Here is an 18,787-nt window from a genome sequence, read left to right as displayed (position 1 = left end):
AAGTCCAAAGAAGAGCAACTAGGCTGATTCAGGGGCTACATGGGATGAGTTATGAGGAAAGATTAAAAGAGCTGAGCCTTTACAGTTTAAACCAAAGAAGATTAAGAGGAGACCTGACTGAAGTGTTTAAAATTATAAAGGGAATTAATCCGGTGGATCAAAACTGTGACTTTAAAATGAGTTCATCAAGAGCACGGGGAGACAGTTGGAAACTTGTGAAGGGTAAATTGCACACAAACATTAAGGAGTTTTTCTTCATATAGAGAACTACAGACATTGCATTACATACACAGACACATGAAATAAGTGAATAAGTAGTGTTATAGACAGTAGGACTTTATGGACTTTCAAAACTAGACTTGATGTTATTTTGGAGGAATTAAGTGAACAAGACTGATGAGCTTTGTTGGGATGAATGGCCTGTTCTCATCTAGATTGCTCTAATGTTCTAATGTCCTATTCAGTAAAGTGTATTTGTGAATCATCTGTTATTCTGGAGCTGTAACATTGTAGCACCATTAAAGGCATTATATACAGCATGGTGTGGCACTTTGATTTCTGCTCATTATGAAAGGCATAACCATCTGTAATGTATATTGACTTGAAAGCTTCTGTAAGATATCTGTTAATAAATATTATTTGAAGACTGTAGAGCTGGCTACATGGAATACAAACTAACTACACTGTGTAACGCAGACTGTGTGCATTATGAATGTGCTGTAGAAGTAAGGAATGACTGCAGGCTGTGACACTGTGAGATATTGTTTACTATGAAATGCATGACTATCTGACTTCACTTAATTGCTTTCTTTTTTCCTTTATTTATTTTCACATGCATTTGCCCAAGACAGCTTATAAAAATCAACATCCATAAACTTTGTGTATTTTGGCAAGACAATGTAAAGTTAACAGTTGCATGAAACCACAGGTGGATGTGGGTTGGTGATTTAGGGTCTTGAAAAAAAAGGAATTCATGTCTAACAGTGGTGAGTTCACATGGGTGGGTTATAGGCAGGAGAGCTCCCATGATATTACTCTGCTACATTAACTATATCGCAGGTCAATAACATCATTTGGATTTCTAGTAAGACTGACTACTGCAATGCAGTGTTCACTGACTGCTGAAATCATTCTTTATACAGCTTTCAGTCACTTCAAAATACTGTTGCAAGAATTATTACAAGAGGAAGAAAATACAAACACATAAATCCAGTTATTAAGTCTTTGCTCTGGCTCACGGTTAAGTTTAGAGCAGATTTCAAAATCCTCATTTTAACATACAAAACCTTAAATGGCCATTGCTCTGCTTAGTTATCTGAACTCTTCATTACTAACAATTACATTAAGATCTCAAGATTCTGGCCTGCTTATGATTTCAATGATTAATAAAATAACTGTGGGAGGTCGAGATTCTAGTTACAGGGCCCCAAGGCTGTGGAATGGTCCATCTGCTTATATAAGAGACGCCCCTCCAGTCTCACCCTTCAAACCCAGGCTGAAGTCTCACTACTTCAGTTTAGCATACCCTGACTAGAGCAACTGATTAGCTGTACTGTACGTACTGCATCTCTGTTGTTAGTCATTAGTACTAAAATATAAGTACAATTTTTGATTTGTTACTAACACTCACCTACTCTGTTCTCTTCTCGGCATCCTCATGTAGCACTTGCTGCTACTGCTCTACTGCCAAGTTGTTGGCCTGTCTATGGAAAAGTCAGTTCAGGTAAATGAGCACTGGAAACATTGGGTAGAATGGTACATTGATCAGATTAGTCAGACCAGCACTGACTTAGCTGTAGAATAGCCAGTAAGGGTAGGGTTCTAGTTGGCCACGTTCTCCAGGAAGTCACAATGACTGATTGGCCATCTAGATGTAAAGAGGATTACTTGTGTTCCATTTTGTGTGTTGTATTTATCCCATTTTGTTGACACCCATGGCATGCCCAACCTACCTGGAGGACTGTCTCCAAAATTGCTCTTCCTAAGATTTCTTCCATTTTTTTCCTTACACGTTTTTTTGGGGAGTTTTTTCTTGTCTTCTTAGGGAGTCAATGCTGGGGGACTGTCAAAAAACAGGGCCTGTTAAAGCCTATTGTGATATTCCTTGTGTGAGTCTGAGCTATTCAAAAAATAAATTGTTGTTGTTATATTTAGTCCTTCTTTAAATTATAAAAGGATCCCAATTTTGTTTTTTTATGCATGGCCATTGATCTTTTGCTGCATCATCCATATGGCCTGTACTGTCTTTCTATTAATAAGCAAATCTTGTTATGGTTTATGCATAAAATATGTTTCTCTTACTATCTAATTATGTGCATTGTTTTGTGATTTGTGGAAGTTCTAGCTATAAAAGGCACTGCTTGAAGTAACATTTTTAGAGAATTTCTAAATCTAAAATTGGGAGAAAAAAATCATATGCTTTGTACAAATATTTTATGATTTTTGTCATTTCGATCAGTGGAAGGTTAAGAAGCTGGAACAAGGTCAAACAGGGAGTCAGTATTAGGGCTGGACTAGCATTTTCTGTGCCTTGTCTAACACCTTAGCCACATGGCCTCAGGGCAGTACAAAAGCACAATTCGAATCCATAAAGTCATTATATAAAAGCAATGTAATTTATTAACTTTGTGTATTCATGCTCCTCCTAAAATATCAGGAAATGCTCCTCGTTTTCACAAAGTGTGGAACCAAAGACAGCAGACTTCCAAATAAACTGTCACCTTTCATCTGCTTTGAGTAAAATATATGCATGGATTTCATGACAATGGACCATTTAGGCCCATAAAGCTCAACTTTATCTGAAAATGCTCCAACTCCCTACGACCCTGCATTGGGGCACATGACCTCATAAAAGGACAAATGGATAAATCGTGTTCAGATCTCAAATTTTCACAGAGCCTCAAGTCATAAACTTTCGAGAGACGTTCAAAAAGTTTCTGCACTTAAATATTTTCGTTGGAAACGGTGAAGGTGATAGGAGTAGTAATTGGGCATTAGAAAGTTGGTACGACACTGGGTAAATTACATTGCAAATGAAAGTGACTATGTAGAAAAGCAATGTGATTTGTTTTTGAACTTCTTAATAAACAGAATTAAAAAAAAGTGCGGAAACTTTGTGAAACTTTGTGGGCGGAGTGATGGCTCTGAGGCTAAGGATCTGTGCTGGTATCCAGAAGGTTGCCGGTTCGAATCCCCGTCACTGCCAAAAGAGATCCTACTCTGCTGGGCCCTTGAGCAAGACCCTTAACCTGTAATTGCTCCAGGGGCACTGTACAATGGCTGACCCTGTGCTCTGACTCCAAGGGGTATGTGAAAACTAACAAATTCCTAATACAAGAAATTGTATAAGGCGAAATAAAGAACAAAAAAAAAAAAGTGTCATATGTATTATTTATTTGTTTTCTTTTTTTTCTGTCTAGAATTGGGGAAAAACTTTGGCTTTGTACAAACATTTTCATACTTTTAACCATTTTGGTCACTGGAAGGTTAAGAGGTTGGCATAAGGTTAAAACAAGGAGTCAGTTATGGGGGTGAACTAACATTCTTTGTGCCTTGACTAACACCTTAGCTACTAGGCCACAGGACAGTACAAAAGCATAACTCCAGTCCAAAGGGTCAATATACATATAAAAGCAATGTAATTTATTAACTTTGGATTTTCACTCTCCTCCTAAAATATAGTGAAATGTCCCTCGTTTTGTGTGAAACTAAAGATAGCAGACTTGCACTTAAAAATGTGGTCAAACGTTAGGGTAAACTAAACATTTGAAAATGTGTTTATTAAGATGGAATCCCCAGGCCAGCGTGTAGCTATCACTGTGACCTTTTATATAGCATCCTTGTATAAAAACAACAGGTCTCCTTGGTGACACAACCCTGCACTGAAAAACACTCGGAGATGCACATTATTAGCCATAAATCATTGGAGGGGTTTAGTTTTAGTATGTGGAGGACAAAAAGGACAAGGCAAGTAATCAATAGATAGATAGATAGATAGATAGATAGATAGATAGATAGATAGATAGATAGATAGATAGATAGATAGATAGATAGATAGATAGATAGATAGATAGATAGATAGATCAAGCTTTTCAGAATGAAATAGGGGTCCTCAACTTTGGGACCGCTCCTTTGTGGCCTTTAGCTTGTTCTCAATATGGCCCATCCCCCCCAAAAAAATACCTTGAAACGCAAAACGCAGCGCTAATAAAGCGGACACAGCTCATGTTTACCCGTTCCTGTCCGACACCTTTTCGGCTCCTTGAGTAATTTATCATCCGAAATAAAGTTTCACCGAGGCGAGCAGAAAATTGCCTTATTAACCATTGGCTCGTGGATAAACGAGAGCCGGGGACCGTTAGGTACTTGTAAATTAGCGATTCCAAAATAATTTTATAAAAGTATGAAATACTTATAAATAGACATATTTTGGGATATCTGCCGCGTGTTTCAAAACTCATTTTGTAGCAGGAAAATCAATTCTGCTAAAGATGTTATTTATCTAACGATCACTGCCTTACTAAAACTGACGAAGCTGGGTTCTCCGACACTCCTTCTCAGCAGTTGGAGCCCAAGCTGATAAGGGAAAAAAATCACACGAAATAAATGTAACTGTCACTCGTGAAATTTTCCTTTTTCGAACTCGATTTTTTTCTGTTGCAGGCTCACACGGTGTCGAAGTCGATAGCTTGCATCGGGTTAAAAACGGCAGTCAACACTAAACGATGCGCCAGTCTTTCGCAGGGCAAAATGATTCAGCCCCTTTATTATCTTGGCGTCTAAATAAGACAGCACCCACGCCATTATAATGTTGAAAGAAAAAATAAGACAAAATCCAAACGAACACAAGGAGAAAGTGCCACCTCAGCACAGAAAAAAGCCGGGCCCTAACAGGTCCTGGATATTTTGCACTGCTTAGCACTAGAGCTAACTGCGGCGCCGCCGTGCCCTTCCTATCTACCTATTAATCATTCATCCCAAGTGAGTAGATATTGTAAACAATATTCGTCCATAATTTTGTAGAATTGAACAAAATATTGCTTATGTCCCAATATTGTAGTGTATGTGTGCGATTGTCTGGTGTCCTGTCAAGGGATGCTTTCGCAGCCCTAAAATGAACGTAGAGGTTCAAAAAGTTGGATATGTTTTCTGTGACCTTCACCGAAACCGTGAACAAAAATGAATGCGAGGCGTGAATTAAGTTTGATTATACAAATAAAGGGTCATTTTGTATAACTGAATATTTTTCCTCTTTATTTGTCCCTAATTGAACCAAAAAGACAAGCATCGTCTGTGTCTGTGAAGCATTCACTTCCCCTGTGGTGCAACTAAAGCCAAGGGCTTTCATTGGAAACCTAAAAGAAAAATCTCCTAAAACAATCGACATCATTGGATGCGTAAATTTACAGTAGTATATATGGGCGCAAGTTTGTATAAATCAGGAAAGTCTTGTCTTTGATTTCGTGAATATTAAAGTATAACTACGCATGAACGACTTTCAAGAAACTGCTTAAAACTACCAAGTACCCACCACCAATGCCACCCACAGTAAAGTTTCAGTTCGCCCTCCCTTTCCTATCTACAATCCAATATCGAGACGTTGTTTAAAGGATACCAACCTGTGTTTTGAGGATCGACTGGATAACTTGCTAAAGTTTCCCTCCCGTTAACGAAAACGAAACACCGTGTTTAAATGTCACTCCGGTGATGTTTAGAAAAATCAACGAAAAACTTAAATACGAAACACGCAAAAAAATACAAAGTGGGCATCGACGCGACAACTGTGCGCAGATCAATCACGCAGAACTGCAGAAAGGCACTGTCACAGTTGCAGAACGTAACTCGAGATAAAGGTAACGATTTGCTGCATACTCTCCAAATTGAGAGTCACGTTAAAATAATTTCTTAATTGTGATGATAAATAGGAAGAGTGCGGATCTGCGGAACAGGACGAGTAAGTTTATAGCCAGGAAAAGAAAAGCAGAGGAGATGTTATTAGAAGTTTAAAAAAAAAAGTGATTTGACTTTTCTTGGTGCTGGTACCCCCTCAGAGCTACAAGTGAATAGGAGAAGGAGGGGTCAGAAGGAATGGGGCGAGTAGAAAGCAGGGGAGGGAAGCCAATCTCAGATTTCAACTCGACTGGGGGCAGGGGGTGGACTACTATTTGGGCTTATACGAAGAGCCATTGAAGGCACAGTGGACATAAAACCGCGGTGCCTGGCCTACAGCGGATAGTACTGAGTTTCTGCTGGGGCCCGGTGCTGGATTCTCCATCGTCTTCTTTATAGTTGACTGTATGAAGGCTCGGTAGGCACTGGAGGAAAACTTTCTTCGTCTTGTTCGGCCCTTCTTTTTCTCCTCAAAGGCCCTGCATGTCTAATATTTAGACATGTTCAGCTTTGTGGATTCACGGACTCTTCTGCTCTTTGCAGCGACTCAAGTCATTCTTTTAGCAGTTGTCAAATGTCAGGAAGAAGATGTTCGTAAGTTGCCTTTTACAACTTTTGTTTGTTACCAAAATGATAAAAAAAAGCTCGTCCCGGGGAAATTCTACAGCCGGAGAGAATACCTTTGGAACCTGTTGCAGAAGCAAATTTGATTGAGCCATATTCATGTGTGTGATATGATGGCATGCCACTGAAACGTTCACCGTGAATTTTAAAAACCGTTATACGTGCATTGCATGATTCATCTAACCTTAAAGAAAGTTCTACTGCTGGTTACATTATCGTTGTGGTGTTAATAGGAACTTCAGGATCGCGAGTGCAGAAATAGAGACTGATGCAGGCGGAGAGGCAGTCCTCCACTTCGTTGAAAAGGATATGCGGTTAACCCTCGTTCGAATATTTCTAGAGCTTCTAAATTTCACTCTTCCACACTGATACGATTTGATTCCAAGTCTGAGAGAAAATTAAAAAAAAAGTCGAAAATATTGCCAAATCAAACATTTTAGAATCGGAGACACATATTATATCTCATTGTTATTTTATATATTATAAATGCGGATATAATTTATTAACTTTGCCATGTCTTAATGAATATTTGCTTAATGAATTGCCAGTCCAGTCTCTCGCCGTCATCTTCAACGCGTTAGCTTTAAAAGAAAACTTTTCATTTTCTCACCCTTCTCTATTCGTTATCCTTAAAAATAAAAAATTGAAAAAGCTATGTAAATTTGGCGTAGATATTTGTGAGAACGTGGTATTCCACCTCTCCAAGATTTTTTAAGATTTTCTGGAGACTGCAGATGATTAGGGAGGGGGGAAGGGTGGAAGAGGGGGGGTTGTTTGCGGGGACCTGCGTCTTGCCTTCCCAAAGTTTCTGGACTCATTGCTGGGGGATCGTGCTGTTTGTTAGAGGGCTATTTCGGATGTCTTCGTTGTTTGTCTAGCTGGCTGGGATGGTTTGTAGAGCTGCTGTAGGTAGAGCCCTTTAACCTTGGAATTCCAGTATAGAGCTTGACAGCGAATCAGAACTCACAGCCGCCCCCTTTGAAACGAGGCCACCTGCTGTGTGGACTCCCGACACTCGCGCCCCCCACAAAAAAAAAAAAGATGAACTTTTACAGTTCCGTACATGTGAAATAAAAGCTACCCGAGGGGAGATCTCTTCAAAAGCAATACTTTACATCAAGCGAAACGAGTTGGGTCTTGTTTGCTATTCTGGACTTTTCATAAATTGTTGCAAGTCTGCCAGTTAATATATCGATTAATGACACGCGGGTAGACTCAGATCTGCTAAGCGGATACCGCTCTTGATTGTTTTTTTTAATTGAACTCCATAATGGGAGATATATGGGTACAAAAAGATTTATATTTAAGGATAAATGCATCAGATTTCAGACTGATACAGTACCTGTGTGCTAGTCTCTAACTAGCTTTCCATGATAGCCAGATCGTGTAATGCACTTGTGTCATTAATGATAAATAAGATCATCTTCTAACCCGTTTATACAAACAGACAGATACGAATAGGTTAATAGTTGATAAATATGATAATAGAAGTCACTATATGATAGGTTATAGTTGTGCTAGTTTACAGTTTGTTTAAAAATAGCCTATTTTTTATGACTCAAAAATTATAAATGCCAGCAAGAAAACATTGTAAACACAGAAAAGTTTCTTGTTGAGCCACAATTGTATAATTATATGATACATAATCTTGTGTACTCCAAGTTAGTATTTTTATATTTATATATTTCCTTATATAAATTATCAAGTTAGAAAATAAAATCTTATGTTAGTGTATTCATAGTTATTTGTGTATTTGAAACTTTGTATAGCTCACAATTAAAAGGGGTCTACACTCTTAAAAATACTGTTTTTTTAATGGCACTGTACAGTTATTTACTGGGCTGTGTAGTTCCCTGTAGAACCTTTGCTTGACAAAGCACCATCTCATTCTGGGAAGGCATCTTTGTATATGAAGTTGGTTCTTCATGCTTTGAAAAACTTCCTAATATGCAGGAAAATTAAATTTTTAATGCTTGGTAGGCTGCCTAGCAGGGCACTAACGGATCAAAAAAACCTGAACTTAGCCTGCGTTATTGTATGGTACAAGAGTCCTCTTAAAATTAGGACTCATTGGTATTTCACAGATCTATTACCATCCATTCATGGTTATTTATTGTATGGAGACTGGTACGGAGTTAAATAAATAAAGGTTCTTTCTGGATGGGTCTTTAGGGAACCAAAAATGGTTCCTCTACCCCTATGGGATCGCTTTGAAGAACCACTGTGGCACCTTTATTTTTATGAGTGGACATATATATTTACAAAATAAAACCAAATCCTGAAAACCGTATCAGACAAAAACATTCTAAGCCTTAAATCTGAGTACAGACGACCTGAATTAAACTCTATATGTAAACCTCTTGTCTGCATCAAAAAAACTGACAATAATTCTGCTAAATGCATAAATGATTACAGAAATAGAGGCACGTGTGGATGGTTAAGACATAAAGCACACGTGTTAAAAAAGACCAATATCTACTGAGGTATTTTTGTGGTTCAGGTGGGCAGCATTCCACGATTTTCAGAAATGCATGCTAAAAGGTAGCTGCTTGTGGAGACATGCCAAAAGTGAGCCTCCATGTGACTGTTTTAGTGTTTCCATCTGTTTTCTACATGTGGAGAGACAGACAGGGCTGCACAAGATAAAGAGAGAGAAAGTGCTCTCATAATGGCTTTCAAATGAGTGCAGTTCCTTCATGGAAAAAAAGAAAAAAAAAGTTTTAGCTGCTTTTTATTGTACTGAGACTTGACAGAGTTGGAACAAAGTGTGAAATGCCAAATATTATTCCAAAATATTATAAGGATATGCTGTTATAAGAATCAAAATGCAGTAAACTCATTTTTTTAATTTCTGAAACTCTATAAAGTGAATGGTGCTTTATTAAAGTAAAGCTCAGTCTAGCAGGCTCAAAGGGCTTCAGTGCCAGTAGTGCTAGAGATTGAAATATTTATAATCAAAAAATTAAATTGAAAGCATAAAACATGCAAAGTATTATTTTCAATTAATTAGTTTTAAACAGATCCATATATTCTCACATTCTGCTTTATGGAAGCAAGCATGTGTTGTATTAACTACGCACAGCTACAGCACTCATAAAGATTAAATACAGCACATTTCATTTGATTTGATTTGTAGTTTCATTTTGAGAAAGTGTCAATTTCTTTTTTGTGACACTTTGAAGTTTGGAACTTTGATGCAGGCATATCAAATTGTTACGAGCTCTTCATCAATTGCATGTAAGCTGTTAATAGATGATCCACTTATTCATTTATCATTTACTTTCTGTCCCCTTTTATTCCAGGTATGCTTGCACTGCAGCCATTCAAACACAAATTGCAAGAAACAGATATCTATCTTGTGAATTGCAGTAATAGTCAATTCATAAAATGAAACACACTTGACAAGACTAAAAAGCCCAAGGGAAAGGCATGAAATATCTTTGAACTACATTCCACTAGGCTAGTTATAAAATGTACACAGGATAAATAGCCTAGATCTCCAGGGTGCTCCTGGGCCCAGTGAAAGGTGTCCATTCTCCATTGTTTGAAATATTTGGACTGGCATGCTTGGGTGCAATGGTTTCCAGATGAGGTTTAAAGCCCCAATGTTTGTTTAAGCAGCTCCCTGTGAATTGAGGACTGTCTCTTTAAGAAAGAGGTCATTCATAAATCCTAAGGTCCGTGAGGGTGGACCTGGCCACCAAGGTAAACATGAGCAGGCACAGACCCTCTCAAAGCTACACTCCTCTCCCAGTACTTCTCTCATATCTGTATCCTTAAAAAGCCTTTTGAAGATCATTAAGGGGAAAAAAGAAATTTTATTACATCATTATATAAGAATATTTTAAATATGTCCACTAGTGACCCCATAAAACTGCACATTTCAAATGAGATCTTTTATTCTGACCAATATGTATCATTCAGCATTTGGTCTTAATCTTATTTTCTCTAAAGATAGTTGTTTTATATGGCACATTTATGTTTTTTTAATTTATTAAAGGTGCTATAATAAAATAACATCTATCCAGCCATCAACCTACAACTACAAACAGTTAAGTAATACTCCATCTTATGGAATGAAGCCTGTTTTCTACAAAGCTTGTTTCATTATGCATAAAAGCTATTTTACCTCCATATATCATATTTCAAAGTTAAAAATATTATTAGTTTTCTGAACCACTCTGTGGAATATTCATTTCTTTACTACTAGTGTTCATTTACTCAAAGGAAATTTGAGAAAATTAATAAAAATAGTACTAACAACATCCAGTACTCATCTTTATTTTTTATTTAGATATGAAATACAATGTTTACAGTGTTTTTAACTATAAATCTAATATCCAGTCGCTTACATTTTTGTCTAACTATCATACAGAGGTAACTTTAATTATGTGTGATAGAGAGATATATATGGTATATTATAGATATAAAACTCAAAATGTGCTATCTACCTATTTATGCATCATGCATAATACTTTTTATTAAGATTGGTAGAGACCTCTGCAGAAATCTAACAATTATATATTGCACCTTGCCTGTCCACTTATAATATTTTGCATTTCATTTCTTATTGTCTATCTTATCATGCACAATGATAACCTTGTTAGAGACAGATACAGAAACCTAAAATCAGCCACAGTGTCTTGAATATCTGTGTACAGGACATCTTGTTTTTCATATTTATGTGTGTATAATGCACAGTGACTTCTATTAAACTTGTTAGATACCGCTATAGAAATCTAACAATCATTTATTGCATCTTGTGTATCTGCTTATCATAAATAGGGCATTTTGTACCTATCCGTCCAATTATATGTCATATGAGAGCAATATTACAGCCAATTCACCTTTTGATGAGTTTCTTGTGATAAAAAGCACCAAAATACATATTTTTTTGTATAGGCTCAGAAGGCCAAATACATATCCAAAAGGAGTTTAAATAAGACCAAATGAAAGCAGGCTTCTTGCATCCCATATTAATGGTTTGCACTTAAGGCCTCTATTCAAAAGATCATCGCTGCCACCTTGTGGTGGGAATTAGTTTTGCAATGAAAAACACTCGAGTCGTTTGGAATATCCTCGGAGATGCACCTAACTTGAGAGGATTTATTTTTGTTTGCAATGAGTTTCATGAATGACATGAATTTTAATGGTGTTTGTTTTTTTTGGCCCCTGTTGAGTGCCTGTGTCACCATATGTTTATATTAACAGTACAAACAAGGCTTTAGATCCATGGAGATGAGTCGTCTGTTCTCACCATATAATTTCTTGGCTTGTCACTCATCAGGAGTAAAAGTGTGCGCTTATGTATAAAAACTGAGACAGTCAGGGTGTGGGGGATGCGGGTCATGATAATAGTTTTGTATGAAACCTTTGCTGATGTGATGACCTTTTTTTCTTTCCTCCCTCCCTCCTTCAACTGCTGTGGCCTCCTCAGAGGAGGAAGGCAGCTGCCTTCAGGATGGGCAGAATTATAAGGACAAGGATGTATGGAAACCTGAGCCCTGTCGGATCTGTGTGTGTGACACCGGGACTGTTCTGTGTGACGAGATCATCTGCGAGGAGCTAAAGGATTGCCCCAACCCCGAGATTCCATTTGGAGAATGTTGCCCTGTGTGCGGCGCTAACGCACCTGACAGAGATGGTCGTAATTTATTTATTTCTTCTTCATAAATAAATTACAGATTTTGCTTTTGCAAGTAGTTATGAATGGCTGGTCTTGTTTTTAACAACAAGTCCAGATGATTCATGACTCAGTTACTGTTCAGAGTCACTTCCAATTTCACTTCATTGTCTGGGCATCTCAATTAAATATGTATTGGCTTTGGCTCACATCTTTAGCATAAAGCAAGTGAGTGAGATTAGAAGTCCAAGAATTACTGATTGTCAAATAATTTTGTATTCCTGCCTCAAAGGGTACCATTTCAAAAGTTAATCTTCACAGTCCTAATTTGAACAGTTCTTGTGATAACTAGTCCCAAATGAAACCCAGAAGAACAAGGACAATGAAAAAGACTTCATGTGAAATTTGAAGTGCACTTGGGAAGCCATTTTCTGCCAACAGCAAGTTGGCTAATAGATCATTTCTATTGACTGAATTTAAAACCATAGTGGATGTATAAAAACAATTAGTGATACCCTTATCCATTTTAGAGTCAGGCTTTCTTCCTGTTGTCAGAAAATGGTTCTGTTCTTATACACAACAGAGTGTCTGAATGCTTTTTTGCTTTAAATGCACTTGCCTATTTTAAATGCTTCCTTTTTTCTTTCTTCAGCTTATCTACTTTTCTGTTTTTTAATTCATCACTTGTATTTGCTAGCTTATTATTCTCTAATAGCCTGATATCTTCAATTAAGAGAACAGCACAGCATGCCAATCATTATTTTTTTTACTTTTACCAAATTCATGTTTTTTTGGCCACTGCTTACTGTGCCAGTCATCCCACTGACATTTATTTTCTGTCTCCCCCTTTCACACCATGCCTTTGACTTTCTGCCTTTACAGCTCAGCTAAGGTTGTCCTCAGTGTCTCATGTGGCAACATCATACGTTGCCCCCAGATGGCGGGGTTTGGGGGTATGGTTTCATGGGGAATGGCAGGCTAGGCTGGGTCACATGGTCTTTGTGTTGGGCATGTTGGGGTACAACTTGGGTTTCAAAGTGGACTTTGTGACACAAATGCACAGGATTAATTTTCTTTCTTTGTCTGTCTTTCCTGGTCACAGGGTCGCCGGGTCAAAAGGTAAGGAAACCAGCCATTTTAATACCTTGTTCAGCATAAGAAACATGCGGCCTTTCACTTTAAACGATTACAACCCGCTTGTACTACAGTCTTTTTTAAATTAATAAATAAAATAATAATAAAGCATGTTATTAATAGAATGCCTTTTTTATGCTGAAATTAAATTAACAGCTCTTTTTTAAAACAACATACTGTTAGTATAAAGTTTCAGCAGTGTTTAGTATAATCGAGCAACCAAGGGGATTAATACTGTCTTGAAGAGACAGAGTTATGTCTCATTTTAAAACTAGTTGAACCTGTCAGTCCAAGCATATAATGTTGACATTATCAGGGGAGCTGGAATACAAATTTCATTCCATGTTTTAGTTTAATTTTTGTAAAGTCTTGATGACCCTGACTACTATATCACTACTTATGCTACAATAGATGGTACAGTGGTTAGCGGTACTATCTTATACTTCTGAGGATCTGGGCAGGATTTATCAACAGGTCACAATCTGTGAAGAGTTTGCATGTCATGTCAGTTATGGGTCTTTCTTGGTACTGTGGATCCCTTCTAAACACTTGCAGATTAGTCTGAGTGATGTCTGTAAAATGGCACAGTAATGGTCCTGCATGGTCAGTGAGGCCAATTCTTCCAGAATACTTTTAGACACTCTGCAATCCTAAGGCAGGAAAAAGCAGTGTTCAGAAAATGGATTATCCATTATTTCTTTTTGTAGCCTGTTCACTACATAGTCCCACCATCCTCCCAAATTCTGATCCTGTTTTATTTATTACCATTATTATTTTAATTACAACACATTGTTTGCACTGCTGCTTTACAGTTCCAGGAACCCGTGTGATGTCTACACACTCTCACATTTGTGTAGGTCTTACCATGCAAACACCACTCAAGCAGTGAATAGGTGAATTGTTCTTAGGTAGACCGGTGAATTTACACTGGTCCTGCATGAATAAGTCCAGTATGTGTGTATGATGCTAGTGATAAACTGGTATTACATTCAGTGTTCATTTCTGCCATTTGCCCATTGCTGCTGTTATAGGCTCTGATCCCACTTTCACCTCTAATGGAAAAAGCAAGCTTAGAATGTATTATTATTAGTAGTAGTAGTATTACTATTGTTATTTGTATTATTATAAGGTAGGGCTCCCTGTGACAATGAAATTATATGCTATTATTGTTAAATATTTACCTTTTATCCCGTTTAAATTAAGAATGATAAAACCCCCTGTAGGCTTTTTTAAATTCCTAATTTTAAACTGTTGGTGGTGCTTCCCACTTTGTGTTGTAGCAGACTTCAGTGCTGGTGCAGCTTAAATGATTGCTAGTGAAAGATGATCAAATACATTGATAGATACTATAAATAAAATATGTGGAACCATAAGTTGGATAACAGTTTTCATTTTTAGTTTTCATTAAGAAATGCAAATTTTAAACTAACCAGGAACACAAAAATATGTTTGACTCATATTCTCCTTTGTCTGATGTATGAATACAATCACTGACATGCATCCCAAGCTGATGGTGTCAGGACAGTGCTGTGTTTGACGTAATACAATTATCTGTTTCTCTGTTTTTGGTCACACAGGGACAGAAGGGTGAGCCAGGTGACATTACTGAAGTAAGTGCATATTCTATGTATATACACCAAACAAGATTTTTTTAAATGAAACCATTGTAAGAAAAAAAAGCAAACATGATCTAGTGACCTCTTAGCGAATTGAGGGCAGTAAAAACCCGAAATCCAAAACAGTAGCATGGAACATTTATAGTGATTTACTAATGTCTTGAAGATAAAACAAATTATTAAAGAGAGCAGCCCTCTTAATGCAGAGGGTAAAATGCCAAAATTGCTTATACTTATAAACAGCAGCAAACAACATGAAGAATAGCAAAGGCATATCCGTCAATTTTAGAACAGCTACCTCTATTTAGTGATCCAAATATTGCCCATCATTCTCACATAAAGACCTTCATCATCTTCCCTATCATGTCAATAACCATTTACTAACTTTTGTTCTTTTTTTTTCAGGTTGTAGGACCAAGGGGGCCCGGTGGTCCAATGGTAAGCCTTATTGACGTCAATCCTTTACCAGTGCATTCTCTATTATTCAACATTAAGCCCTAATTCTTCATTATTATGATTCACATAGGGCCCTCCAGGAGAGCAAGGACCAAGAGGAGAGAGAGGAGACAAAGGTGAAAAAGTAAGTCACACACCTTTGTGTCTGAACACCTTGAAATAAACTCAGTCAAGGTGTCCAAAATGCCTTTAAGCAGAAGCATCTTGCTTTCAATTGTATTTTTTATTGCACATAACTGAAACAGACCAGCATTACAATAAAATGTAGCTTAAGGAAAAGGACAATAGGAATGAATTGACTTTGATACAATGACTGATAGAATAACCTTTTTCCGTGTTTCATAAATGCACAGAAGTCACCAGATAGTCAATGGGATCTGAAACACCTTTTCTGCTGCTAATGGGTTTTTGAGGTTTGATGAGAGTCCTAGCCCAAGGTTCTACCTTGTTAGTGGCATCTTAGCCCCTACTACACACTCATAATAAATTGCAATGTAAAATGTATTCACATATATATATATTTAATAACATCTTATAATGATTTTAATATGTTTCCAAACACCTTCAAAAATAGTGAAATTTAAACTATATAAATATGTATGGTATGTATAAATGGACAGAATTGCACATATACATAACATTCTCAAACCTACGAATAATCAATAAAAACCCTTTTTGAAAGTGTGATATGCCTCACATCTCTAGAGCCCTGATCACTGTCTGTATGGAGTTTGTGTGTTCTCCCCATGTCCACATAGATGTTTCTTCAGGTACCCCATGTTTCCTTCTTAATGAGCTTAACTGTTCATTTTTAAGCTGGCCTAGCACAAGTGAATGTGGGGAAATGCATGTAAAGGTTCTGCAATTGACTGGAATCTTTTCCCAGGTTCATTCTTGCCATTTGTTCCATACACTTGGAAATGTGTATTACTCCCTATAAACTTTGACCTCCATATTCAATAAAAATATTTTTGGAATTGATACCTATTAAGGAATAACTTTTTACATTTCTAGAAGTCTTCAGTGAAACAGTATGTTGTTAGTATAAGCACTGACCATCTGCCTAAACAGGATCTTCCCCATTTACCTTCCTTTCACTACAATGTTACTTTATGCATTATATTAGATGCAATTGCATAATGCCTGTTGACTAGCTGTGTGTACAAGAAGCGTGTATGTTGTGACGTGGGAGTACACGATGGCATAGCAGGTAACACTTTGGCCTCATTGCATTTTGGCCTCAGTTCAGTTACTAGCTGATATGGATGTATGTTCTTCCTATATTTTTGGGGTTTTTTACTGGGGACTCTTGTCTTCCCATGACAATCCTATTTTAATGCTGATGCATGATTCTATGTAATTGATTCTGCATAATTGTGAATTTTTGCTCAAGTATGCAGGTGAGGAGTGAGTGGTTTGGGGTGGTACCAACATTTGAGTAGTGAGAAAAGAGCTATATAAATGCAAAGAATTATTATTATTATTAATAATATTACAGGTTTATTGGTTTGTAAATATTTCTCAAACTTTTGTCTTCAATGTCTCCTCATCAACTGCATATCTAATTAGTTTCTTCTGGATTCCCATAATCCATTCTTATATAGAATTATTTCTGGGTGTCTATCCTGAATGCTTTTCCCTTTAATTTCCACTAGGCGTCCTCACATATGTAATTAACTGTTTAGTTGAAAGAATTCTGTGGAATGAATTATATTAGATTAGAATAGATAAACTATATTAATCCCAAGGGGAAAATCAGATGCATACAGCAGCAAAAACAAAAAAAAAATTAGAATACAGACTAACAGGACAGATAATACAGCCAATTAATCAATCATTTGATAAGAAAATAAAGAAATAAAAATAAACTTAATGAGTACACCGTGTGGAAGAATTGTCTTGCCTGATAACAGTGGCCAGAGCCCAAACCCTCTTGTTCAATGAGCCTATGGCTAAAAGTGTTCCAAGAGAGCGCCTCCTGGAGGGTATTTTTCATGGTGGCATCCAATTTTGCCATCATTCTCTTTTTCACAGCAGCTTCAAGAGTGTCCAGGGTTCACCCAGAATTTTGTAGGCCTGGATGAGGTCCTGCAAAAGCCCACGCTTTTTATTACTAAAAAGATGCAATTCCCTTAGCCACTCAGATTACAGCATGTTTCTTAATTCAGGATTATCCACACAATGAAGATTTTTTTTATAACATAAACTAAAATTTGCACATTTACTCAAGGTTTTCTTAACATTGTCACCATATTTCAAAGTCATGCTACAGTCCCCATGCTTAGTTAAGTGTAACTTTCTTAGCTGCTAACTTTGAAACTTCGCTCTTCCTTACCTGAAATATCTCGGAACACATGTATCATAATCTAGCAGCATAACATTAGAATTTAAGTGAATGTGGGCATCTATAAGTAGATAGTAAACCAATACCTAATCAAGGGCTGTTCTTGAATTTAAGCTAATGATGACTTGACAGGTTCCTACTCCTTTTTGAATTGAAATAAGTGAGTTTAGGAATTTGATGAATGATAATTGCTTTTGTTTCCTCCCACAACGCAAAGACATTCATGTTACATTCGATTAAATTAGATTATTCTGTATTTGTCCCCAAGGGAAAATCAAAACATTACAGAAGCTCCCATATAAACTTAAAAATACAAACAACAACCACCACTAAACACACATAGAAACATCTGGTTTGGATAACAGAGAGCTGTTGTTGTCAATTTTTAACAAATCTAATTTTGCATGATATGACTGAATAGTTTGAGTGTGAGTGTTCTCTGTAAAATGTTGTCATTCAGTCCTGTCACAACTTTCCCTTCACCCTCCACAGCACAAATTTTAAGTACAACACCAATTTATATAATGTATTAGATTATAAAGACAGGATAATCAGGAAATTTGACAGACGGAGTTGGGAGCCATTCAGAAAGAGACAAGAACATTCTTAGCCACAATGGTACCTAACAATGAAATTCTCTGCAAAGTGTTGCTTGTTAATCAGCATGTGCAAAGAAGAATGTCACTGTACTCTAAATACGTGATAATAAGGACCCTATGAGCCTATTAAAATAGCTGGTCTGTCAACTCTTAGTTGGCCCTGTGTAGGTGTATGTGGCTTCTGTTCTATCTCATCAAGCCTGTGCTGAAATAAAGGCTTTGATTCCTAACCAGGTCTTTGCCTGATTCCCACCGTGTATATGTAAATTTCCTCCACATTTACTCTGTACAATCTAGCTTAATCAGTTATACTGTATTCACCCTTCCAAAGTGGGTATGAGTGGTCCTGCTGTGGATCTTTTTAAAGCTTACATTGCTGGAATAGGCTATGACTGATAATGACCCTACAATAGACAGGTAGTCATAGGAGAGATGTTCCATTATATATTTATGTCTGTTCCATATTCATTCACTCATTCATCCAGAGCGGATGATGGAACGG

The 18,787-nt window shown here is 37.1% G+C and overlaps 1 protein-coding gene across 2 annotated transcripts in view; it reads left to right on the top strand.

Moving 5' to 3' along the window:
- The first annotated feature begins 6,176 nt into the window (after positions 1–6,176).
- LOC114649092 (collagen alpha-1(II) chain) overlaps positions 6,177–18,787 on the top strand; it is a 94,243-nt gene continuing 81,632 nt past the window's right edge. Inside the window, exons 1-6 of one of the 2 annotated variants that reach the window (XM_028798524.2) lie at positions 6,177–6,483; positions 11,951–12,157; positions 13,239–13,255; positions 14,848–14,880; positions 15,292–15,324; positions 15,413–15,466. In XM_028798524.2, the coding sequence (XP_028654357.2) occupies positions 6,390–6,483; positions 11,951–12,157; positions 13,239–13,255; positions 14,848–14,880; positions 15,292–15,324; positions 15,413–15,466 (438 nt within the window). In that variant the 5' untranslated portion in view covers positions 6,177–6,389. The remainder of the gene's footprint in view (positions 6,484–11,950; positions 12,158–13,238; positions 13,256–14,847; positions 14,881–15,291; positions 15,325–15,412; positions 15,467–18,787) is intronic. The other variant, XM_028798523.2, reaches the window with a different exon arrangement.

Source organism: Erpetoichthys calabaricus, chromosome 3 (assembly GCF_900747795.2).
Source record: "Erpetoichthys calabaricus chromosome 3, fErpCal1.3, whole genome shotgun sequence".
Classification (NCBI taxonomy): domain Eukaryota; kingdom Metazoa; phylum Chordata; class Cladistia; order Polypteriformes; family Polypteridae; genus Erpetoichthys; species Erpetoichthys calabaricus.
This window is presented reverse-complemented; position numbering and strand designations above follow the sequence as displayed.